The sequence below is a fragment of the Melozone crissalis genome, unplaced genomic scaffold (genome assembly GCF_028551555.1).
Source record: "Melozone crissalis strain CALT ecotype California unplaced genomic scaffold, PUWL_Pcris_2 ptg000045l_1, whole genome shotgun sequence".
NCBI lineage: Eukaryota > Metazoa > Chordata > Aves > Passeriformes > Passerellidae > Melozone > Melozone crissalis.
The window spans coordinates 12,317,581-12,344,344 of record NW_026535823.1 but is presented as its reverse complement, the minus strand read 5'-3'; the positions used below and the strand labels follow the sequence as shown (position 1 = coordinate 12,344,344).

Here is a 26,764-nt window from a genome sequence, read left to right as displayed (position 1 = left end):
GCGCCGCGGAGCAGCGGCCGCGGCAGCGCCGCCCGGGCCCGAGGCGCCGTTCGGGCTGCGGGCCCCGCCCCGGGAGCAGCGGAGAGCGGGCCCCGGCCGGAGAGACGAACCGGCGCTAAATGCAATGCAGGCGGGGTATAAAATGATGGATGTACAACCAGACCCGCCCTGTAGAGACACAACTGGGAATGAAATTAATGTCAGGAAATCACTATTGCTATAAATATACTGATTTAAATAGACTGACAGCTAGAGAAACCCTGTTTCTTCCAACATAGCTTTATGTATGCATCATTATATCATACATACCTGTTGTCGTATATGTATCTAATAAATAAAAAAATAAGATTTTCAGCTCTACGCCTCTGTATTATTACTTACTGCACGGCAACTTCCAATACTTGGAAGCAGTATCAAAGCTCTTAAGTATCTTATAATTCTGGCATACTTAAATCATACGTCACACTGCTGTATCATAGTTGGTTTGAGGAATTATAAATCAAGAATTAAAAATAACAGATGAAAGGGGTGCAGGTGTTGGAGGTCTTTATTGAGATTATAGCACAGATACACTTCTATAGTTACCTTTCCACTTTTATACGATAGTTAAAAATGCTTGCTACAGTGCACATATAATTTAGTAACCAAGAGAATCCAAAATGTAACTGCAGTTCAAATAAATAAATAACCTAAAGTTTAAGGTTTATATTTCAAAAAGTAAAAGGAACTGTACAATATGAAAATATAACAATACATAAACATTAGAATCTAAAGTTTTGTAGAAATAAAACTGCAATCTCCCATACATAAACAGTGCAAGAAATAAAATTCAGATAAGCTTCTGAACTGGGAATTTAAACAATTCTTAAATTATCATGCAGACATAGCATTTTAAGCCATGCTGGTCTGTATTACAGCATTAATGGTATCCCTTTTACTTGAAAAATTGATAGCCATTAAGCTCACTGTGACAACTTCTGCCAATCCACTCTTTTCTACAGTACATTATACACAGAGGTATTCTGTTGCATTCAAAAAGTAAAATATTACATGTTTCTACTGAAAAAAGTCAATATTTTACTTTTCCCCCTCCAACAATGTTAGCTGGTTCAAAATAATGTCATGTAGTAAAAACAGCAACATTTTTCCCAGGTTAGGTGAAAAGAAAGAAAAACCCCCACTATATAATGGACCATAATCAAGAAGTGGTTACTACTTAGCCAACCTTTAAAGTTCAGATTTTTATTTTTTTTTACTAAAAACGTTGAAACTATGGAGATGTTATCAAGGTCTGAGCTCTTGTTTAAAAGTGATGAATACAATAAACCTGAAAAAACAGTGGAAGTAGTTTTTCTTTCATGTGTGTGTGTAACTAGTTACATACAGACTTGATTAAAGTGTTCCTCAACTTAGGTTTCTATACAAAATTCTCATTGAGGCAAAGAACAAGGAATGCAATTAATACCAAACTGTAAACACATCATTCATGTTACTCTGAGTGCACATCAACAACAGAAGAGTTCTCCTCATAGACTTTGGCAACAAGACTACAATAGGTCACAGCAGCATGAGTTCAACATGGAAGACTGGAAGCACTGCAAAAGAATATACAAAACACCAAGACCTCCTAGAAACCAGAAAAATCAGTGATAGGTGCCCCTCCTCTTGGTAAGACACTCTCCTGCTCAACTGCTGCTCTCTCAAAGCCTCATTATTATTACTTGTTTGGACAGTTCCATAGTCTCGGTCTCTGTGCTTTAGCTGCATAGTTGCCTTTGTTTGCACTCTAACCATTGTAGGTCCAAAGGGTTACAGTTCTGTCTGCAGAAGATGACAAGAAGGAAAGATCTTGTGTGTGCCACCTGCACTGAATAACTTTGTCCTTGTGCTCCCCTACCACCATCAGAGGAAGCTGCTTCGTCAGGTCCCCTGTGAAGAGGAACAGAAATCATTACTCGTGCCATGAATCCATATCCCAGCCCTCGGGTGGAGGGTCTTTTTTTAACCACTTTGCTTACTTTAAGCTTGCATCTGTATTTCACCTTATGAAGCCCACTTGAGTCCCTTTTCTCTCACACACACGATGAGCATAACAAAAGGCCCCAGTGTTTCAATTTTTAGGCTTTACTGGACAAAGTACAACTTAAAAATGCAGATCTCCACCGTTTTAACACAAGGTGATCAAAATTTAATGGTCCAAGAGAATCAAGTCAATTAGACATACCCAATATCTTTCCTATTCTTAACTTATCCCGATAAAAATGAGATTACTATACTTTTTAGGGCTTTTTTAAAGGGTCAATCTTATGACTACTGTCTGAAAGCAATGGCCATTAACACCAGGCAAGAGTGTTAACCAGTGGTTTTACTATAATGAGACCGTCACCCCAAACCAAGATTCAGTTCACAGCCACACGACTCAGCCAATTTCCACCAGACACAACCACATACATACACATCCAACCTTTCAAAGCTCTACTATTTTTCCCCCTTTCCAAGTAAAACCTGATCCTTGAGCCAAGTCCTCAACTCCAGGGTGAGAAGCCCCGAGCAGGCAGGCAGCCTGTGACGCTGTGGCTGCGTTACCTTGCAGGTCTGTCACCTTGATCTTCATGTCGTAGGAGCCGGTGAGCAGGTAGTGCGCGCCGGGCGAGAAGCGGACGGAGCGCACGTCGCTGCCGTGCGGGTGGTAGCTCTGCACCATGCGGCCGCCGCGGATGTCGTACAGCATGCAGCTCGAGTCCTCCTGGCCCGTGGCCAGCAGCCTGCCGCTGGGATCCACCGCCACCGAGGCCACCGCACTGCCTGCAGGCCCACAGACACCCCGCAGCCCACGGCACAGTTAGCTGCAAACTGCCACCTTTTTTTTTTTTTTTTTTTTTTTAAACACAAGAACATGCATTGTAAAACAACACCGAAAGCTGGCCTCAAATTTAAGGCGATGCTGGCGGTTGGGTTTCTTTCTTCTTTACTTAGAGAAGTTTTTCCCGTAAGTTGCTAGGAAATTAATTACTGGGTAGTTATGGGTACTTAAAAAAACAAAAGAAGTGGCCAAGGTGGGGAGAGGAGTGCAGCATCTGGCTACACTTCTTTTTCTCTGGGAGTTTCTCTCGGAGGGGAGGGATACAACGGGATTTGGGGCAGGTAAAGGATGGGGCTGGCTGCGGTCTCTCTCTGTGTTTCGGAGGAGGACAGTGGGACCTGCGGCCTGGGGAAAGGAATTGGCTGCCACTGCCATAACCCAGCCGGGAGCTGCCTCGCTTCTTTCCCGTACCCCCTTGCCCTGCCGGGACGTCCCGCTACTAGTTCCAGCTACTGGAAGCTGCTGCGGACCTTCTGATACATCTCGTCCACCGCCCCGGGATTTCTGCTGATCCCTGCCGTCCCAGCTCGGTGCTCCTCAGAGCCCTGCTGGGGCAGCGGGATCGGCTGCCCGGGGTTTGTGGAGCGAAGCCTCTCCTCCATGCACCCCTGCCCGTGTGGGCCGAGCCGCCATCACCGCGCGGTGCCCGAGCCCGGCCACAGCGCCCCCTGCAGCCGCGGCGGGTCAGCGCACCGGGAGCAGCAGCGCCCCTGCCGGCGGCGGCCGGAACTGCACCACGGGAAGGCGCGGTCAGGGACGCGGCACTGGGTCCCTGGCTCTGGTTGCTGTTAACGACAGAGCTGTTGATGTTTGCCTTGTTATACATGCTAGTAAAGAACTGTTATTCCTATCCTCGTATCTTTGCCTGAGAGACCGTTTAATTTCAAAACTGTAAAATCTCTCCCTTTGAATTATTACATTCTCCATTCCAAGGGAGGCTCTCACTAGCAGACACCTGCCTTTCAAACCAAGACAGATGAACATAACCAGCTAAAAATAAAAAAGACTTTATGGTTCAGCACTAAAACCCCTGAAGCCATAATTCACACTTGAATCAGTATTAAAGCTGCATGAGAAAGTATCTGTTCCATCACAGGAAAGAAAATCAGTCTTATGAAATAATGTGGAATACTGCAAGGAATTCACCCCAGCCCCAAAAGTTTCAAGGACTTTACCGGTTGCTGTATTTGAATGCACTTAAAAGTGTCTGTTTGAAAGTCATAAGGCAAAAGTACTACCCATCTTCTGAAAAGAAATACTACCTTAGGAACAGACAAACAAACCAACCCCACAGCTACAGATACCCTCACAGGTTCTTTCTTTAAGCTGAGCTGCCCTTCTGTGCCACAGCCTCCCCTTACATTCACTCTGTGTGACCTGGACATCTTCAAAGTCTATTTTCATGCCAGGATGGTTAGAAGAATGATAGCAAGTCTTGCCTGTTCCATGAAACGTTGTTCCCACAACACGAACGCAGCTTGGCACTCTCAAATCCCAAAATCTTACAGTCTTGTCTTGGGATCCAGATGCAATCATCCAGCCACTCCATGTATAAAGTGCTAAAATATGTCCTGTGAACAAGAAGACTTCTTAATTTGATTAAGCATCATTAACCCAACACTGAAACATTACAGTTGGGACTATTTTTTGCATTCAGAGACCTACAATCCCATGGAAAACCTGCATTTTGTATGATCCATTGCACCAGTGTATGGCAATACCCAGCTTTGTGTCTTCTCTGGAAAGAAGTGTGCACTCTCTCCATTAAATGAACAGCAAACATATTTAACAACAAACACTTTATTAGAATACAATACAGACTGAAAAGTGTGACACAAGCCACACTGTACCTACCAGTGTGACCACTCAGGGCATGCAGGCCTTGTCCACGCTGACAATCTGTTGTGTAAATGTTACAGTCCCCTGCTCCAGCACTTATTAAAATAGCACCACCACTTTCTGGGCCTTCCATAAAAGCAAGGTCTCTGATTGTCCCATCGTGCATGCTGAATTCCAAATCTGGTCCTAAAATAAATTAAAAATCAAGGAACAAAGTAAGGCATACATTGTTTGTTAGTGCTGTGCTCTTTAAAGCAGCTACAGAGATCATACAGAGTATTTCAGGCAAGAGTGAACACATAGCTGTGCACTTCAGCACAGAACACACTATTTCAGTTACTACAGTTCAAATGAAATCTCCAAGAATCTCGGGTTTGCTTGAGCTTCCTACTTTCTAAAGCTTTGGCAAAATGTACATTGATCAACCATCACCACTGCCAACTGCAGGCAAGGTTTCTTACAGAGTACATTTATTTCTTTTTGTAAACTCTGGTGTATTCAAAAGGTTTTCTGTGCCAGGAGGAAAAGATCATTGAGAGCACTGCACTACAAAGGACAAGGCAGACTAAGTTCAAAACAGAAAAGGTAAGAGCCACATTCAACATATTGATTGGAAGGGGTGGGCATGGAATGTTAGCTTTTGCTAGGACAGAAACCTTTTTAAGATAGATGAGAAGAGAGAAGTAGGTAAGAGAAAAGGGAACTAGGAGTGGAAATAAATTCTTAGTGACAACCATGCTCTAGAAGTGGGTATGAACATCTGGTTGTTTTACTGTTTTACTGTGGGGAGGAATTTGCCAAGAGATAGAACAATACCAGAGTCCTGCAAAATGAAACCAAAACACAGTCACCCAACCCAAACAAAAGCCCAAAGATAATTTTAAACCTCTCAGTGGTTCATTGCTGGATAGAGACTACAGTAAAAAGGAAAAGAGACTGAATTAAAATATTGGAATAATATACAACTGAATATACAACACAGTACCTGTTGCATTACAAGTTTCTGCATTAAAAGGCAGCACTTTCACATATTTATCATTAGAACCAGTAGCTAACAGCTGTCCACAGGGACTCCAGGCTACACAGTAGATTGATCCTTTATGATGCTTGTTCCTCTTGAAGCGAACTACAGGTTGTTTAGGAGTATTATAAGCACTGGCAAAAGAAAAAAAAAAACCAAACATCATATTTCTTTTTATTTATAAGGGAAACAAAGTATTTTAAAATGAAGATATTATTTTTCTGTTATTTTGGGTAATATGAAATTCATATGACTACTTGCACTGAAACATATGCATGTGATCAAAGACAAAAGGATCTTTTCCTCATTTTCCAAATTTTCCCTCATCTTCCCCTTCTATCTGTGGCTGAACATGCAAAAAGAACTTACCCAGTCCCTTCATCTGTAAAGGGTTGATACAGATAAACTACAGTAATTACTAGCTAAAAATAGGACAAGAGCAAAAATAGGACAACAAAGCATTATCCCCACAGTCCAAAACTGGTGTGAATTTTCTCTACATCCTTCATATGTCAACAACTTAATTCTATGACCACTTTTGAATATGTACAAGTTCAATTAAGCAGCTGTAGGCCAAGCCTGTGCAAGAAAAACAGATTTACCACTCTACATAAATGTAAAAACCCTGACAGCATCTAAATACATCATAGATAATTATTTGTAGAACTGTATCAGCTTTACACACTGCTGAAATAAAAGCAACAGTCCCAGTAATTTATATTTCCTTGATTGCAATCAATTACCTTCCTACAATGCTCTTTTTCTGCTCTCACAGCAGGAAGAAATCAAGTACTGAACATAAAGTATTGCAGCATCCATCTCCATATCAGTCCAGTAACATCAACAGGAGAAATTCAACAAATTAAATTGGTATTGAAAAAGTTCATAAACTTTATTATAAATACTTGAACAGAAGAGGCAGAGAAAAAAGACAGAAGACAATCTCCAAAGTTTTTCAAGAAGCTTGGATGATTAACATCGCTTTAGTAAAGAAAACTAAAGTAAACCCACACGGCAGCTAATTTTATTTTGCCAGAGAGGAAATCCATTACAGATTAGCCTAAATCAGGATCATTCAACACACTGCAGAGCTCCCTAAATGGCCTAATGCCTTATCTCACAGAGGATCACTGACTCTCCCAGGACATGGGAGCACCTACCCAGGTCAGAGATCACATGTTGCCATTCCACTGCATGGAAGCACTGTGATTATTTGAGCAACATTTGCAGAACTGTAACATGTATATGTCAGTGTTTAACCTTTAAGGTGTGCAAAAACCTCCACACTACTATTACACCTTTAGAGAACAGAAAAAATCCAACTCCAAACCAACCTGTCTTGAATAATTCATCAGTTTGAAGGACAAGTAAAAAAAAAAGTTTAAGAGGCCCAACAGAGCTTCAAAGAACTATTCTACACAACCACTTTGAAAAATACATAATTTTGAATGCATGTCTAGACCCATGTTGTTACAAGGATTAGAATATCTTTAAGATAATGTAATCTCTTTGCTGAATTTTAACTCCCTTGATGAAGTATTTTAGGCAAAGTGTAAGCACAGTTAAAATCAACAGTAAGTGGAAGAATTACAAGTTCAGAATTAAGGAAATTTCAGTATTCCTTTCATGTCCAGATGCAGTGTGTCTCTTGTCACATCAGATTGTGCACTGCAAGTACAGACTAAGGCTGCTGAGTTGCTCCAGCCTTTCCCAACAAGCAGAATAAGTAGCAGTGCAGGAGCCAACATGTTTTGCACTGCTTACCAGTCAAGAGGCTGTTTGGGCTTCAAGCCCAGTAAGCTGCCTTGTATTAGGTAATAGAAATTCCTTTTTTTTTGTTGTGTCAAACATTGCTCATAAATATTTTGAAATTAAACTTCAAAGGCTACCTTACTGATGATATTTGAGAAAAAGAAAAATCAGATTACTTTTTGAACACTTTGGAAGCCTGAGCATCAGTCCTAAAGTGGGAAGATATTCCAGATAAAATCACTGTGCACACCCCTTATAAAATTGTGAAGATTTAGACGCTTGCACTTCTCCCCTCCTCCAAGAAAATAACGTAAGTGAAGCAGAATTAAGGAGACTGTTAATTGATGTGATATTTCTTTTCATTTATATTTTCCTCATCCTATTAAAAATGGGTGGAAACTAAAATACAGGTACACAGTAAACCACAAATGGTGCTTTTTCAGTCAAGGGACCAATATACGTAGAAAACAATGTTTAGAGTAAAAGCAGGCCAACAGACACCCTCTGGCAAGTTTTGCTGTAGAAGTCAAGAAGATACAACTTTCTCTACTGTAAAGTCTGTCCTCCTGCCAGAAACTGAATCTTGTGAAGCTCAGTTTGTGCTGGCTTGGGAACTGACACATGCTTTCTCCCACTGCTACAGCTGGAATATCAACACCACAGGCCAACCAGCAAACTCAAAAAAGCTCAGCTGCTGAGACAAAAAAAAACTTTTATAAGGAAAAGCATGGTCTTGTGACAATACATCTTGTAAATAATAGAGAGCAAAGAAGCAGCCCACAAATTTACAAATACTTCAGCACATTATCTTATTTTTGTTTAGCAGTTCAGGATTCCAAGGACAGCATTGCTGTATTTATGACAATAAAATAAAGATATGAAATGTACATGTATCAGTAGCTGCAGAAGAAAGAAGTGCTATGATACAGAAAAATAAATTATTATATTAGCTTTCTTACCTTGGGTCAATTACTTCTGGATAGGCACAAACTCTCAAAGTTTTAGAGTTGGAACCAACAGCATATAAACTCCCACTGGGATGAAAGGCTACAGCTCTGACAGCTTGTGTGTCTTCTAGAGTGTTAATGCAAATAAACTGCTTTTTTGATTTGTCATCCTGTGTAGAAGGATAACAGTAAAATTAGGTTCTTCTGTGTAAAACTGGACATTTAAAAGTAGGTGTGACTGCTTTGTGGAATAATGTAAAGCTACAGTAGCCAAGTACTAACAAGTAGCAGCACAGCAGGCTGGATCACTCAAAGCACAGTTTTGTAAGCAATGTCTACTCCAAGTCCAAGAACGCTCTTGAAGCTCTTTTCTTCAACTGACTTTTACAGATAACATTAATTAGTATTTCTCACCCTCCCTGAGACTTCCACCTGCTTTTGTTTTTCTAAACAGCCCACTTCAGCTGGGCAATACTAGTTTATTTCTGTGTAAACCATTTGATCTGTGTGAAACTTGTGAGTGGAACAAAGCTGCCTTTTTACTGAAAACAGTCCAAATCAAACAGTTTCTAAACCAAACATAATATTAAACACAGAATCAGATTTTCACCCTGTATGTAGCACAAAGTTATCATTAGACTATGCTAAGCTTTATTACATCATCCTCTTCATGACCAACTTTCCAAGATTAGGATTTTTATTAATGCAGAAACTTTAGAATGTACTTATTGCAGTTATTTTCCTATTAACTATTCCCTTGGTTTTCCAGACCATACTGACTGCAGTACAACACTCAAAGTTTTAACCTGGAAAACAACAAAACAATGGTTGTAAAAGACATCCCATTGGAACATCTGCTGTACAAGGAGAAGCTGAAAGAACTGGTACAGCTTGGCCTTGAGATCAGAAGGGGTTTTCAGGTGTGCATGTGTACATCTCACCAGTGCACACAAATATGGGACTGGGGGAGTGAAGAAGACAAAGCAGGACACTTCTCAGTGGTACCCAGTGAAAGGGCCAGAGGCAATGAACACCAAATAAAGTAAAACAAATTCCACTTCAACTTTTTTGGTGTTTTAAAAACGCTGTGAGGGTGGTCAGACACAGGATGAGGTAGCCCACAAAGGCTGGAAAACATCCTCCATCCTTGGAGAGACTCAAAAGCCAACTGCACCCAGCCCCAAGCATCCTGCTCTATTGACCCTCTTCTGAGAAGTGCATTTGGATTCACTCTCCAGATGTCCCTTCCTATCTCAATGGTTCTGTGACTGTAGGCACTGCACCAACCAAAATTCATTCTAAACATCTCTCAACAGTAAGAGGATGTCACACTCAGGATTAGGTACTGAATCTTTTGATAACACAAATGGTAAAAGACAAGAAAACTCACCTCATCGCCTCGTGTCCGGGATAAATTCCCTGAAGAGTCTTCTGACTGTGGCTGAGAGACAGCATGCTCTGATGCACTGGGATTTGGTGAAGTGTTTAACATCACATGACAAAACAACAAGAGCAGGGACAGATTTTTTGGTAAGTATTTTTCAGACTAAATCACAGTTTCAGTCATTCCCAGAACTGATTAATTTGTGTGAAGTGTTATACAGTCTGAATCATTACCATTAAACTATTACAAGGGACAGCCCTTTTTGCAGCAAAGGCTGCAAGCATTGAACAAGTGAACTCAAGTTAAAAATATTTTTCATTCTATAACATACATATGTATAGATAAAATATGTACACAAGAGAGGTGGAAGAATTACTGTTTCTTTCAGGTCAGCACTACTTTTAGTTAACAGAACAAATTCAGTTCCCATTCTGCCCTACTTCCCCTTCATCTAGTTTGTATTTCATAAAAATGCTCCTAGAAACTTAGAGTGACACAAAACAAACAAGAACTAAACACCTAAGATGGAATAAAAAGTCCAAAATTAAAAACAAGGATAAAATGTAAGCCATAATAACCACTATTCCTCATGAATGCTGCTAAAAAAAAAAGACTTCATAACCCTACATAAATATTTAGAAAACACTGATCATATCCCTATTCAATGACAAATTAACTTGATAGCTAGATAAATACAAACAGCTCTCCCACAGTGCAAGCAGAAGGGTATTTCCAGCCCTGAATGCTCTCCAGCAGCTCACCTTTGACTCCCCTGTACAGGTGACTCTTCAGGAAAGGGAATCTGATTAGCTGACCCACACTTGCGAGGAGTGCTGGTATTCAGGTTTGGGCTGTCAGTTATCCTCTGGCTGCCATCTGAAGGGGCTGATGTGAAGTTACTGCCTGCATTGGTAGATGCAATCCCTTTGCTCCCGTTACATTGCTGGCTGAGTGTTTGTACATCATTTCCAAGACTGTCCATACCCATATTTAATTCTCCTAGTTTCTGGATAGATCTGATAACAAATGACAAGTTAAAAAACCCAAGGTCATAAAGAGAGCTCACAGAGGGATATGGGTGAGTAGAAGAATGAAACTCCCCCAACCTGTTAAGAAACTGTTCAGTAAGGTTCTGTTGCTGGTCAGCTCCATCTTCTTGATGGACTCCTCCCTCCAACAACATCTGCTGGTACAACTGTCTCTGCTGCTCCTTCTGCTCCAAGTGCTGCTGGTACCGCAGTCTCTGCCTGTAGTACTCCTGGAACTGCTCTGTGGAGTCACGGAGCTAAAAAGAAATGAGAGTCACAGATGGAACTGAAATAGCTAATTGTGGTATTTAACATAGATATTTACTTTCTGCTTCAGTATTTCAAGACAGGTATCAAAAAGCCAGGAGAGTCATCTCTGAGGAGCGATGATTTTATTCTTCCTTAAAGTCAGACCCAACTTACATATTAAAAAGAGAAAGCACTTCACTGTTGAAGCAGTCCTGCCTTTATAGCAGTCCTTATAGCTCTGAAGGAGACCGCTCTTTCCTACAACATATTAAAAGTATCACTTAAGATCAAAAAAGTGATTGAAAATTGAAAACCCAGAAAACTATGTAAATCATACTCTCATTACAAATTTAGTATCTTCTGCCACATTGATACCTCCCTGCCATCAATCTGCAGACCCATTTTACCTTTCCCTGCAGCAGGGGTCTATCCAAGTGCTACATTTTACTTTTGAAACTAGAGCCTGTTTTAACTCTCAAAATTCTTTACTTTCTGGACCAAGCCAACACTTGCACTTCCTTTCTCATAGCTTTTCCTCCTTTACATGCTGTCTTTAGCTTCCCACACTGCCAGCTGTCCAGGACTTGCTGCCTTCTGCATTCCTAAACCTCATTTTTCTTTCACTTTTCTGCTAACAGCTGAGAACAAGATAAAAATGAACAAACAGAAGACTAAGAACACTAAGTCCAAGGCCAGATTATCTACACTGAACTGCCCTATGTTTTCTAAAGAAAAAAAGCAAACTGCATATTTACATAATAGAAAAAACCATAAAAATACTGATAGGAAAAAGTAGCAATAGTAAAAAAAAACCTTGCATGGGTTTTTTTGTTTGTTTTCTGGAGTGACAGCTTTGTCATCCATGATGTAAAGTTATACAAGGGCATCCTCATAACTTTGCATTAGTTCAGACAATTCATACACATTCTGTCTTTGTAACAGCCTTTGCATTTCTTCTACTAACAATTATTAACAGCACTTGCATTAGGATTTTTTGTTCTCTGACACAATTTTTTAAACTTATAATGCATTTCCTAGTACTGCTGCATTGGCAAAATATTTACCACCTTAGGTTTCCCACGGTGAATACTTACAATTCAGAAACTCCAAATTATTGACAGAAGTCAAAAGTATTTCTTTTCTCTACTTGAAATTCATGAACTATTCCCCATTCCTTGGGTTATCATCCTAAACAACAAGTATATTCTTGTCTATTCTTCTTTCCACGACTGATACTTATGTGTTACAATTTTATCCAATCTTTTGATTTTTTTGTGTTCTGTGCCACTATTTCCCAACTAACACACAAACCTAAAATATGTTGCTCAGAAGCTCTATGCTATAAACTCTGGCTTCTAAACCAGCCTCTACAGGAAGCCATCAAAAACAAAGCTCTGAAAAGAAACTTTAATTTCTTACTCCTACAGGTATATACATACACCACTATGATGTGGGAAACAAAACAAGATGAAATTGCACCAAGTGCTGCATTTACTTCTACTTGTGTGTGAAAGCCTGGCCAACATCTTCACCACAGCACCTCCTGTCCTCATTCTCTCCTACCAATTCTGCATCTGTTTTACTGTTTTCTCCCCTCCTGAAGCCTGCCCTGCTCTATACCCAGCTAAGCTCTTCCTTCCCTTCCAGCATGCACACAAAACAGCACTGCAGCAGAAGTGACCCAAAGTCCTTGAGGGGAGTGAAGTCCTCAAACGTGGAGGAGTTTGTTAATCTTACAGACCCCACTGGCTCACTCAAGTACCCAGAGCCTACTAGAACACAGCCCTGGCAAAGCTAGGCTGGTTTTCAGTTCCACATAGAGGTTCAATAAACTAATACAAAGTCTACCTAAGATTCAAACCTGAATATGCGAACAGAACAGACAGCACACTCAATGCTATTTTTCACTATTAAATATAGAGACTGGTATTTAAGTGTGGAAAAATAATAGAATAGGTAACTGTTTTCATTGTTTTCTTCTGAGGTATTATTTCACTTACCCCACATTGCTGTTAAGGAAAAAAAAAAAGAAAAAATATAGGCAAGGCACAGGCCTTCAAAGATGAATTAAAAAAATGCTATTGGATTCTGAATAGCAAAGATATATTTATGAGGAAATTGCCCAGTTTTAATTTCTCTATGTTCTAGACAACAACTAATGCAGGATGACCTACAAAATGTAGCGTTAACACCTAAAATTACAAGCTACATGCTGGATTTCTCACTTGAACATGAAGAGGAGGCTTAAGCACTGTTTAACACAATCTAACATTGTTGGCTTTTTTTTCTCCCTTCCTTTTAAAGATATACACAACAGTTTAGCTGGACTGCTGATGTGACAAGGCACTCTAATCAGCTGCATTACAAACTCCAATGACAGCAGAACTTTATACAATGGGGGGACAAAAAGTAGTAGTTTCTTTTACAAGATGCAATATGGCATTTTTACTATAGTAAAAACAAGATTCAAAGCAACCCATTGTCATGCATGAAGTTCTCCACACAAAGGCAAATCATTATGAAGTGATCAGAACCCAGCTGAAAGGGCCTCATTATTTTTAAACAAACAAGCACTACCTCATTTTTCTCTTGTTTGGCTGATCCCTGACTCTGTGCTGCATTGAGAGGCTCATTCTCTGGAGCTGAGCTCTGGCACGAGGTCTCACTGCCAATGGGATGCTGGGGCTCCACAGGAGTATCACTTCTCGCAGCAACATGCAAAAGAACACATGCTTAACTGAGAAAAATTCAGAGTAGAAAATCAAGAGCAGAAAGATAATATTCTAGAGTAAGATCTGGTAACACAAGCATGCAAACTACTTAAGTCACATCAAACTGAAGATACTGCTTAGGGAAAAATGCCACTTGCAATGTGTTACACTAAAGAAAATTAACTCCCTGACAAACAAAAAGAACAGCCAGTTTCCAAAAAGCCTTACTGCCATAGCACGCCCCAATTTCATTTTTTATCCCTACATTTGAATTCTGCATCATTTAAATAAGTTACTCAAAATTTTCAATTTCAAAGCAATTATATACACAAAATGCATCTGATATGAGACTAAACTCTTCCCAAAGGTATCAGCTTAATCACCACTACTAATCTAAACTGAACCTAATATCCATGGATGTTTAACACCCATCCACTTGAACACTCCTGAAAGTGCAAGGTAGAAAATGTTTATATTGCTTTTGTTTTTCTTGTGTTATAAGTATTTCTGCATGACACTCTTTCTAAAATGGTTTGGCAATCAATCAGCAGATGTGCAGAACACATTAGAAGCCTAGGATGCCCATCTTCAGTTTTGTCAACTTAAAGTCCTTTACTCAGTGACTCGGAGCAAAAGTGTTTTAGAAGTTATTTTAAACTTTTTGGGTACCTCTGTACAATAACAGAAGTAACTCAGCTGACAGAAAGACAATTGCTTAATGAACTCAATTATAAAAGAAATACAGCATTTCTGTCATGTGCAAGCGGAAGCAAGGGCCAGATTTACAGGAAGCTCAGCTTCCACCCTTTCAAATACTACCATTTAGGCTGGACACTTCACCTGAAGTTGGATTTTTGTCTGAAAAATGTAATGCCTCCTTGAAAACTACAGGTCTGGCTCTATAGTTCTAATTCTTTAATTCTGACCTCTAATCCTAGCTTTCAAGAGATGTATTATTAATAAAAAAACATGTTACAAACTATAAACGTCACATGAAAAGACCTACCTAAAGAGCTGCAGCAATTAATCATCTCCTTTAGCCTGTACAATGATGTTATTTGTGCAGAATTAATCCAGTACTCCAATATTGAAAAGGGAATTAAAAACCTCTCAAGAATCAGTTTTAACACTGGACTTTGGTCTACTCACACAAGTGATAAGGTTTGCCATAGATCAGTAATCTTAGAGGGTTCACCATGAACTAGTATCTTCAGGAGGTACTTACATTACTGTATTTCCATTATCACTGGTGAATTGACATCAGTTTGGCAAGGTTTGTTTCCTTTTTACCAAGTTTAATTACAGCTGCTCTTTACCATAACACAACATACGGAATATTGCTCCAAGGCAAAACTAATAGAGACACCAGCTGTGGCCTGGATTGATCCCCACAGCCCCAAATGTCATCTGCTGGCCACTGCACCCCAGTGCAGGGCCAGTTACCCATCTGGTCCTCTAAGAGGCCAAAAAAGCTGGCAGCTGCTTTCTGGGGAAGTTTGAGTACAACCATTAGAAAGGGACAGAACTGCTGATCAAAAGAAAGGCCAGGCAGAAACATGAAGATAAACTCAACTGATAAGTACCATTTTTCCCAGTTATCAGGACATTCTTTCAAAAGCCAGTTTAGAAGTCTACATTTCATTAAAGAACTTATTAATAGCATAATCCAACTATCTCAAAGTCCAATACAAAAACATAATAGAAAAAACATTCAGCTGCCTTACTCATCTTTGGTTTAAAAAACAGGAAGTAAATATTACAGCTGAGCTACTATTGTAAGAATTTAAGTGATACAGGAATGCTACAACAATGGCATATTGTCATTTCCCCCAACTTCACTGGGATATGGAAATTGCTCAAGTATACTTAAGTAACTAATTTACAGTGTCAGGACCAAAATTATTTATCAAGACTTGAGGACAGAATGCAATGGAGAAAGATGGGAGTTAGAGCTATTTCACCATGTCCATTGACTTATCTGGAATGGAAGAACACAGTAATACTGAACACAAACTCTAGCTGGACCTTATTACATACTCAGAGCATATTTGTGCTCTGTGCTAGGAAACTTTAAGAAGGCCCAAATGGAATACATAAGGCTGAAATCCAAATATGAAAATCTATTTAGAACATAAAAGCATAAGGAAGAAAACCGCCTCTATACAGAGTTTATTACAACAAAATTTAAACAACCAAATTATGTTTCAATGTTACAATTATGTTCAGAGTTACAGTGCAGGTAAGCACACAGCAACAGTGCAACATAAGCCAAGGTACAAACAGAGCTCTAGCTGCACTTACCGCTCTGGGGACTCCTCAAAAATGCTGTGACATTCAGTATTCTCAAGCATGAGACTCCTGCTGAGATTCTGTACCCCAGGGTAATGGAAGTTAGCAAAGGAGTGTGACATGGGAGAAGTTTTGGTCCCGAGGTCGGTGACCCGCTTGTCGTGGTTGGTCAGCCCACACGAGAGCCCATCCAGGGCAGGGTTTAAGGAGCGCGTCATGTAAGCGTCCGCTGACTGAGGCCGGCGCATGGGGGATGATGGATAAGGAGAGAGTTTGCTGATAAGAGGTGTCAGAAGGTCAGCATAGGCAGCTTTTGTGGGCTTGAGGAGTTTATCAACGTGAATATTAAGCATCTTTTGTTCAAAAGCACAAGAAAACACTGTAGCTGGCAGATTCTGCAGCCACGATAATAAGCTGAGGTCCAAGTCATCACAGCCATTACCACACAAGAGATCAATGCCCAGCAACACTTCACTTTCTGTGATTTCTTCTCCTGTAGCTTTACTCTGACAGAATTCCACACAACATTCGTAAAGCAATCCCTTCATCACAAGCTGAAACAAGCGATTGTTGCTTGCTTTGAAGCCGGCCTCGCTCAGTTTCCTGTCTGCTGGGATGAACTCTGCCACCATGACACAGGCTTCTTCAAAGCAGTGCACCCGAGCCGTGCTGGGATTCCAGTCCTTGAACTCGGCGTGGTTGGTGAGGCGGGGCAGCGTCAGCAGCAGGCACAGTTTGCTGTAGTCTTCCTTAGAGGGACAATACTCCTCCAGCGCGTGCAGGCACTGCACGGCCTCTCGCATGGTGAATTCCAGCTAGGGAGAAATAACACAAACACAGCCAGCTGCAGCACGTGCGCTTCCACAAGAAAAAAACACTTCAAGAACAGGCAGCAACAGAATTCCTCTGCTATCACTCATTTATTACTGCTTATATGTTAATTTTAAAAGCATATAGAGTCTGAAATTGCTGATCCAAGTGTACAGAGAGAGACAAATTCCTAGATGCTTTGACTTCCTACAATCCCCCATCCAGTCCCATTTTTTACAGATTTATGGAATGTTTTCATGTCACTGCAGATTTGATGGGCTTAAAACTTCAAATCTGTGACTGAGCAGCTCAAATTCTATTGTAGCACAAAAGATTACTTCCATTCTCAAAGCCAGCTGACTTATTCTCCTCTTTATTTCTATAACCTATGCCAGTAGCTTTTAATAAAAGCCTTGTAGATTGTTCTAGCTTCCAGTGATTAGCAGCTTTTATACTGAGATTTTCTCTTCTTCTATCAAAAATGTTAAAAAAGTTCAAAGAGTTCTCAGAAGATAAGACCTCCAAATGAATAGAGGGCTTTATTACAAAGCCTGTTGATAGCTAAGAGCCAAGAACCATGTTCAATATACAAAATCAGACATTTTTAGTTACACCAATTTAGATACCAGTAAAAATCCCCACTTACCCATGTTACCTAGACACTGCAATACTTTGACCCACACCAACATATTTGGTAACAACAAAATAAGGAACACAAATCTGATTTTTCCCCTCCACTGCTATCCCAGTAACAGTATATGGATCAAGAGATCAAAGGACTAGTACTCCTCCCATTTACAACCAGAAAAATAGACTTACTTCTAACTTTCTCTACTCTGTCAAGAAAAAACCCTGAAGTACATTGTAAGCATAATGGGACAGAGAATTAAAATCAATTCAGTCTGGAAAACAAAATCACTTGTCTTAAAACTACTGTCATTCTTCATTTTTAATTTCATAACATTTTTGTCTTAGAAATTTGGTATTACTGTGCTGTCAGCATGAATGAAAAACTGTAACTAATTTCCCAATCTGCACACCTTCTTTGCCAGTTTGAATTAATGCCTCTTTCCATATAAAAACCTTAAGTCCACAACTCCTGCTGTTTGCAATTTAACACAAGGAGTCCTTTGTGAACACATCTGCTCCCTCAAAAAAACAATTCCGACCTTTCTCTCCAAAACAAACCAAAATTAAGCATATAATTCATTCAAACTTTCATCTGACTCAAATTACTACAATAAATCGCTGTGATTCTGAGACCTGCTTCAGAATATTTCTGGGGGGAAAAAAGTATTAAAAAGAAGAGCCCTGTACTTTAGCACAATGGCCTAAAGGAAATGTGAGGATCAGGACCACAGACACAGCATATGGTCACTGATCTATCTGCAAAGTTCAAGCAACCCTTTTATGTACAACTGTATTTGACATCAGGGAGCCACACTCCCTTCCAAAGAATACTGATTACTTTATCCAGTGTTTATGAAACCATTTGGTAATAGCTAAAATTTGTGTATTTAATGCTGGGAGCTTCTGTCCTGCCTTTAATCAGACTAATCTCAAGAGATTTTCTGACTACAAAAAAATCCCCAAACCAGAGGCAATTCTTACATGTTGAGGCTCATCTTCTGCTGACATTGCATTGTTCACACATAAGGCTTCCAAGAACTTCTGCTTCATAATAATGTAACGAAACCTGCAGGTGAGAAGAGAAATACTACATACATCTTGCTCCACAGTAGTTAAACATTATTCTAGAGACAAGCAGGCTATTTTACATGGAATTTCTGAGTTAGGCACAGCTATTGTCATGACAAGGAACTCTGATATGAATTTTAAAAAATTGGTAACCACAACATTTTTTTTGAACAGGAATTTTTTTTCCTTAAGTGCTTTCAGAAATACTCTATTACAAATATCAGAGGGCTAATTAGAAAAAAAACCCCAAGTATAGTAATCATATTATTTCTTGAATAGAAGTATGACAGAGCATCTATTAAAAGGTTGTGCAACATGCATCATCTTCCTAAAGTGTATGGCACATGACAACTCATTACAGAATGTGTGCATGTATTTGAAGTACAAGTTTAAAAACACAGGCACAGCACACAGGCTAGGAAAAAAACCACTAAAAACTAACATGAAAAACTCATCACCACCATTTTCATAGACAATACTCAGAAATCCATGTGTTTTCCAAAACTCAAAAAACTGAATTCTGACATACATTCTATTTTACCTTTTCTTGTCGAATTTTTCCATACATTCAAGAGGCTGAATAAACTGAAGAACCTCATCCCACTGGCCATCAAGAATCAATTGCCTAGTAAAAGAAAGGATCATTCCTTGAATGTCACTGGACAAGAACATCCCTTTTCCAAGTAAGATGCTCATTTAAATACAAAACAATAATTTAAATACACAACAGGTCATCAATCTGCTTTGAAAAGTCAATGTTTTGCATAGGTACCAAAATAAATTTTTAGTAACACTAAGAGCATAATCCAAGTCTGTTCTCAATATTTTGAAAAAAATAACTGCATGCTACAAGGACATATATTAAGCACTTTTAAAGGCACATAAAAAAAAGACAAAATGGTCCTGTGTCTCCTGCTTTACCTGTTATTCTTATTTAAAAAAAAAACAACAAAAAGTCTTCCTTGAAGAGTTTGAATAAAGGCATCATTTCAATGAATACATCCAAATTAATGAAAGAGAACTTAGAAATGAGTTCATTTTAATTGTATAAATACTGCTGGGGCTATTTTATGAAGGGGATGGGAAAACAAAGAACTCCCATATTAAGCATGTAAAAGGAAGAGCTTGGCAGGAAAGGAAGGGTGCCAGCACAGGAGCTCCAACTCCAGGATCAGTGGGCTGGACTGCACAGGTAGAGCAGCTCAATTTCTTCATGCCCTCCTATCACACAGAGCTCTTATTAAAGGCCCAGGCCTACAAGGGAAAGATGAGTTTCTACAACTAAGCTAACAATGAAACAAAAAAAGTTGGATTAATAACTTGATCCTTTCTGCAATTCTTCTTTCATTTCATTTTAGTCCAATATTTGTAATTTTAATGAAAAGGGAAGAGAGGTGAAATTTGTTCAGTCATAAAATGTAATTTTAAATGTTTCAAGATCAGCTGGATAAGTTACTTTCTCATGCCTCAATATTATTAAGTACCTTTGGCATGAACAGAAAACATCAAACATGCTGAAAAACTACTGTGGATGTATACTGGTTGTTTTTAATAATATTGAGGGCAATATCCTCTATGGTAAATTGCACCAACCCTCATGCCTTGATGATAATATATACTCCTTTCATGTTGATAAAATTAAGATAAACCTAAGTGTTATTTTGAAATGTACATAATATTTTCAGGCAAAAGCTCTAGAAACCATTTATCCTTGATCTTAGCACTAAAATACTATAAAAACATTTTAGAAGCCAATAAACCACACCTACAGGGCCATGTGATGGGTAAGCAGATAATGGCCCATCACAGATGCAAACAGCCCTTGCTTTCCCTTCTAATTCATGCCTATAATTTCCCCCAATTTAATCTGCACTGGCACTTGTTAAGGCTCCTTCCCACTTGAATTCATTGATGTGTCAGAAAAATAACACAGTTAAACTGAACAAGCAAACCAAAAAAATCTGTGTCAGTGCATGCTACTGCTGCCCAGTCAGTGACTGTGAGTGGCTCACAGAAGGACGTCAGTGACTCCAGGGCTGGAACACACTGCAGGGCTGGGCCACAGAATGGGACCATGAAAAAGCAGGGTAAGATGAGGACACAAGCTAAGATCTCTTGTTTAGTGGCACAGGGCTGGTGACAATCACAGTCCAACTTCTGGTTTTCATACATGTGGTATTTAAGCATCAGAAGCAGAAGTCCTACCTTAGGAAGAGCATGTCATCTGAAAACAAGCCATTAATGACCCCACTTTCTTTCTCAAGTGCCAGCATGCTGATGTGAAGCTTCCTTGAGTTCAGAAAATCTAGTATTAGCTTAATTATTTCAGCTTCTTTAACGTTCACTGTTTCTTCAGCCGTCATGATGGCAGCCTAAAAGGAGAGAAAGAATTTTAGCTGTCATCAGTATCTTATTTTCTGCTTGGTTAGCAAATGTTGGCTACCAATAAAAATAAAAATGCAGATTTATAGGACAGAACATAGTGGCATTACAAAAATTAAACAAGATTAAGCAATTGATTTTGAGGTTGACTGTTAAGCCATAATTAAGATAAATCTACCAATGCACCTGCAACTTTTCCATTTCTGTCCTATGCATAAAGAGGGGCCCAGATAAACAAATCTACCAAGAAATCAATCCTCTAGCAGTGTGAAAATATTGTGCTTACTAAGTCTGCAATATGTAAAATTTTCCTCTCTGAAATGCAAACAGTGAAGTTCAAAGAGCATAAGAGTCACTTACTATGTCATCATCTAGAGCTCTCACATATGAACTTAAATATTTCTAACACATATAAAAAGCACAGCACACTAAAAATGTCATCTCTGCTTCCCTTGGCTTTGAAGTAGCTCCTGACAGCTAGGTCAGGGGTTTCCATTATTCCTTCCTAAGGATGACTATTTCTGTCTATTCCCCTCCTGAAGGATCTAAAGCTGCCAGCCCAAGGTGGCCTAGACAGGGCCTGCTGGCTGCCAGACTCTACACGCTCCCTTGCCCCCAGCTGTGTGCTCCTGGCCCTTCCTCAGCCCTCCTGACCTGTGCCACTGCAGGAGCTTTTCCACCAGCTCATGGAGCTGGCTCAGGGTTCTCATGAGCTGTCCAGCCAGCTAGACAAAGTGGGCAGAGGTAGCTGGGGCAAGTAGGCTGCTTGTTTAAAGCCCCCACAGATACAAGGTCCAAGCTCCTTTGCAACACAATTCCTCCAAGGAGATGAGAACTGCAGCATGTACTCACTCCTCTTGGGAACCCTAAATTCAATTCTTCTTTTGGCTAAGTGGAATCAGGCGAGACTAAGTATGACAAAATAGAAGCTGTTGAACTTTATTTTTCAAATGGTACAAAGACTTCACAAGTAACTCCTAAACTGATCTGCTGAGAAAGAACTGGCAATAAGGGGAGAAACCCACTAACACAGCCAATATCAGGAGCCCTAAAAAACCCAAACCAAATCCCCCCCACACCTAGCAGCACTCCTGTAACTACAAGAATAGGATTTAACAACAGGAAAATTTCAGTTCAATCCCATGTTACCACTGCAAAAAGGGCAATGCCTCTTCTCACCTCCGCACTCACGCAGGCACTCCCAGCCCCCGAGCTGGGCTGTGCTGAGCCCGGGGCAGCTCGGGCATTGACCCACCCACGGCACACGGGCACCGGCACAGCACACGGGCACACGGGCACTCGTGCTGGCACAAGGAACCAGCACAGGTTTGCTCTCTGGCAGCAACAAAGGCTGCACTGACTTCAGTGCACTCCCATCATCAGTTTAAGACCAGAGAAGAAACCAGTACCAGTGAGGAACCCTCAGCAGGAGGCACCAGCCCCAGGAAGGAGGAGAGACACTGGAGCACAGTGAAAATGAATAAAGGCGGGGGGAGATGACCACACAGAGCAAGACACAGCAACCGGCCACAGTTCCCAGTGTCTCTCCCTTATAATTCAAAAGGGGACATAAGATTTGTTCTTAATTCCCTCATGAAATCATTCACTTATGCAGATCCAGCAACTGAAACACAGCCAGCTGTGGGCAACCCATCTTCCAAGACAACTTGAAAAATTATGCAGCCTTCATGTACCTCATGCCTGGAAAACTGATGTTAACAATCTATCTATCTACCTCCTACTAGGGAAAGATACACAGAATCTGAGTAAGTCTGAATAAGCCAAATAACACAAACACTCGGAGTATTAACAAGAAATTAGTTATTTACCAGAGAGGAAAGGAAGAGACAATTATTCCATGAAACTCCTCATTGATCACTGTAAACCAATGCTAGTGAACTTGAAGGGATACAAAACCCTAGGCCTTAATAACATGGTTTATTGCACTACTGTCTAAACCCCCAAATTTTCCATCTTCCTCACAATTTTTTCCACCTAAGTTTTTGCCAGAACATTTGACTAGCAAAGCATTTGATTATAGCAGCACAGTTTATTTTGGAACAACAGAGACCTAGTTGTGCCAGATGAAATGGCCTAACTTCTTAAAATGCCTGGGTCTGATTCTCATTTTAGTCACAGAAGACTCCAATCACCACCTATTTTGATGGGTTTCATGAAAGACACACCCAGAGACCATAAGCACACTCTCAGCTAGTAAAGGTAAAAGAAGAAATTAAACTGGATTGCAGAAAGTTCTCCTGAAAGAAAGATACACACACCCACAAATCAAAATCCAGAACTTGTAGAAAGATGCTTTTTCCTTATGTTTTAGCCCTGTTTAAACTTCCCCTTTTGGCAACTGGATATGGATTTTTGGTCCCAGAGAAAAAATTCAACCCTACCCTTAGACACTGAAGGGGGGGGAATCAATACAGATTTAACCAGCAGTTTAGCATTAACATCTTAATTCACATCCTCTAAAAAAATATAAAGCATTTACACTTCTTTTTTATTATGCTTCATGACACTGGTGGTTTTTATATAAACTAATTAACCTTCTTGTCAAAAGGCAATTTAAGGCTTAGGCAAAGCTATACTGAGACTCCCCATCAGAAAAAAAAAATCAGACTAAGAATTCCTTTGAAGAAAGGAACACCAAGTCCAGCTTTCTCTTCAACAGGCTCTGCTGGACACAAGAGTAAACAGGAAGCCACACTACACAGTCTCAAAGATTGTCTTAATTATTTATATATTATACTGATGACAAAACGAGCATATTATTCAGTACTTTGATTAAAAGTGCATCTCCGTGTAAAATCCAGCATCTCTGAGCTGTCTTCCATTTTCCATTGTAGCTTTTAAAAAATAAGAGGTTTGTCCTGAGCATAAAACCTCTGTCAATTTGAACACTTCACTTACTTCATTTTCATAAATCAGGGTAAAGAATGGTTGCACCCTCCATATTTGATATAGGACAAGTAACAGCACTTTTGTGGTACAGTAAAGAAAAGTGTATTACAACATCCAGACTTAGTTTGGATACTGAACTTCTGAAAAAGAGCTGAAGTACACTGATGAGCTCCTCCATTAACAGTATTATGATAATATTCAGTGTGCATTGCCTATCAGTGCAACACAAATAGCTACAAAAGAACAGTAAACCTACTAGAGAAGATTTTCACACAGCTGATGCTTTTTAGTCTGATGAGCTCAGACTTCTCTTATAAGCATTATGCTGTCAAAATAATAAGCAGCATTTTATCATGAAATTATAAATATACACAGGCTTACACATCACCCTCTATATAATCTATGAGGTTCTCTGACATTCAGTGGTATGTCAGTATGTGTATAAATAAAAATAATAATAATTAAAAACCAAAGAACAGCAGGGAAACTCAAGATTAGAGCTCACGCTGCATCTTTGGTCCATCACCCTGCACTGCTTTCTGCAGGCACATATGGCACACAACGTCACAATCTGATCAGCTCAAGCTCTAATACTCAAGAATGATTGAAGCACAGCATTAGCTTGAGGTATAAATGAAAGCAAATGAGAATTAGACCTTAATATTTCAGGTGCCTTGTATTAACCACATTTCTATACAACCTTTTAATCTTGCCCAGTCTTTTCAGAATGGCACTTCTCCACATCTTCTTTCCTTCTGTCCACTCCCTCTTATCTTCTGCTATTTCTGTACTTATTTTTCTACATCAAGAAAACAAAAAAAACTTCTTGCCACAAAACGAACACATCTTTCCCTTTAACTTTAGTGAACAAGATGTTGTTTAAACAAGCTCTTTGGAACATAACACCTAATGCTAAATCTCCCAGCTAGAGGCTTCACCCTTGTTCTGTTCTTGCTCATGTTCTAAGAACATGTCAACAGCAAGAACCCTCTCATGGTGTTAAAAGCATAAGAAAATAACTCTTAAAACATTAAACATATTTATAGCCACTTATGCATATAAATGTACTATTTCAGGAAAATGTTTATAAACTAGAAGCATCTAAAGACAGGTAACTTAAAGAGAGAGACTGTCTAGTGCTTTCTTAGAAGAAGTTTAAAATGCATATGCACTCATATGATAAAAGTAAAAAGTAAAGTTCAATATTGAAAAAAAAAGTTAAATTCTACAGTAAGGATTATTCATATATTATTTATCAACTGAAACAAATCACTCGCCAATAGCATAGAATATACATTTGGAAAACCAGGCAAGGAATATTAAGTCCCTAACTATTCTGAAATACAAGAAAAAAATATTATAGTTCAAATCTTAAAAGTGTCATGCTGTGAGAGCAGTGACACATTTAAAGGGACACTCAATGCCAAATTAGGAGCCTTGGTTCACTGACAGCTGCGATGCAGACCCAGTATCCTGGTGAGCTGTCACACAAAACCTCCGTGTGAACAAGTCATACATATTTTAAAAGCTGGCTAGTTTGCATTAAGCTATTTCACCTTTCAAGCCACCCTACAGTCACATTTGACTCTCCTGCCCTCCCAGAGGCCACTCCAGACTTGTGGCTACCCAGAGCCCACAGGGCCCTTGGGGTCCAGCCAGGCCCTGGTGGCTCCATTTCTGAAGTGCCCCCAGTCATCTTCCAGTTATTCTATATCAGAAGAATTTACCAAAAAAAGAAAAAAAAAAAGGAAGAAGACTATAGGATTATAGGCCCATTTTTTATCACAACTGATTCCCACAGCAGAGCTTGCTGACATCTATTTCACCCTAAATCACACAATTCATTATCTCAAATGAAATGCACTGAGCATACCAAGTAAGGCCTTAATAGAAAACCTTCACTTAACTTTGCACAGCTGAACTCTGAGACCCTTTTTACTCCAATACACAGCAAATTCGTGTCCTCTCACACACCAGCCTTTCCTGCCTCACACAGATTTTTCACTGGCTTGCCATCTAGTAATCCATTTTGTTCCCCAGCTTAGATCAGCTGTTGCTCTCGAGCCACCCGGTAATTCCTGTCTCACCACGCTTGGGAGGTGACCGCAGAGCCCTCAGCGTTCACCAGCCCCTGTTACAGCACGCACACGCCTTGCCCAGCGCATTCCGCACCGCGAATGACAAAAAGGTGACATTAAATTATGCAATGCCTCACATCACAGGGAAAATATAAGGCAGAAAAATAAGAAACGCCAAACAACTTCCAAAGACTATATATTAACGCCTTTTGACTGTAATATCCCGCGTTGTTCCAACATTTTCTCCCCCTCCACGCGCGGATCCATAGGAAAGCCGGCTCTGCCGGGTTTACAGCAGCCGCCCCGGTCAGCTGCGCCGCGCCGAGCCCGCAGCAGCATTTCGGGAGCGTGAGCTCAGCACCAGCGGCGGGCAGGGCCGCACGGCCCCGGCGCAGGTCCCGCGGGGCACAGAGCGCTGCCCCGGCCCGCACCGCGCCCGGGCTGCCCCGGCCGGGCCACAACAAAGGGGCGGCGGCGCTCGGGCGTCGCCGGCAGCCGGGGCGATGCGCCCCCCGCGGGGGAGACACGGGCGGGCCCCGGGACCGCGGAAGACGCCGGGCAGCGCCCACCCGGCGCCGCAGAGGCCGCGGTGCCCGCCCGCAGCCCCGCCGGCCCCTGCCCTCCGTCCCGGCGCTCACCTGCGGGGCCCCGCGGCCCGTGCGCGCCGGCACCGGCGGGGCGGGAGAGGAAGATGGCGACGGGCCCGGCTGTGCGGCGGGCGGACCCGGCCCAATACCGCACTCTGTCTGGTGCCGCTGTCGCTCCGCTTGTCTCCCACCCGCACCGCTGCCCGCCCGGAGGCG

At 40.7% G+C, this 26,764-nt stretch overlaps 1 protein-coding gene across 1 annotated transcript; it reads right to left on the bottom strand.

Moving 5' to 3' along the window:
- Positions 1-529: 529 nt before the first annotated feature.
- Positions 530-26,764, bottom strand: WDR47 (WD repeat domain 47). The gene is made up of 15 exons (XM_054285911.1): positions 26,600-26,764; positions 20,797-20,963; positions 19,133-19,216; positions 18,505-18,589; positions 16,096-16,898; positions 13,661-13,784; positions 10,913-11,091; positions 10,568-10,822; positions 9,813-9,888; positions 8,435-8,592; positions 5,688-5,857; positions 4,718-4,888; positions 4,303-4,434; positions 2,587-2,805; positions 530-1,929 (listed from the first exon to the last, which is right to left on the bottom strand). The coding sequence occupies exons 2-15, from the start codon at positions 20,952-20,954 to the stop codon at positions 1,787-1,789; spliced, it is 2,757 nt and encodes a 918-aa protein (XP_054141886.1). The 5' UTR covers positions 20,955-20,963; positions 26,600-26,764; the 3' UTR covers positions 530-1,786.

Bases quoted from the DNA above. Each gene is read 5' to 3' on its own strand.
- WDR47 (XM_054285911.1), bottom strand. From the start codon at position 20,954: ATGACGGCTGAAGAAACAGTGAACGTTAAAGAAGCTGAAATAATTAAG. The intron at 4,889-5,687 runs GTACTGTGTTGT...AATTTATTTTAG, and splicing joins AGAAACTTGTAATGCAACAG to GACCAGATTTGGAATTCAGC. The intron at 4,435-4,717 runs GTAGGTACAGTG...TCTTGTTCACAG, and splicing joins TGCCCTGAGTGGTCACACTG to GACATATTTTAGCACTTTAT.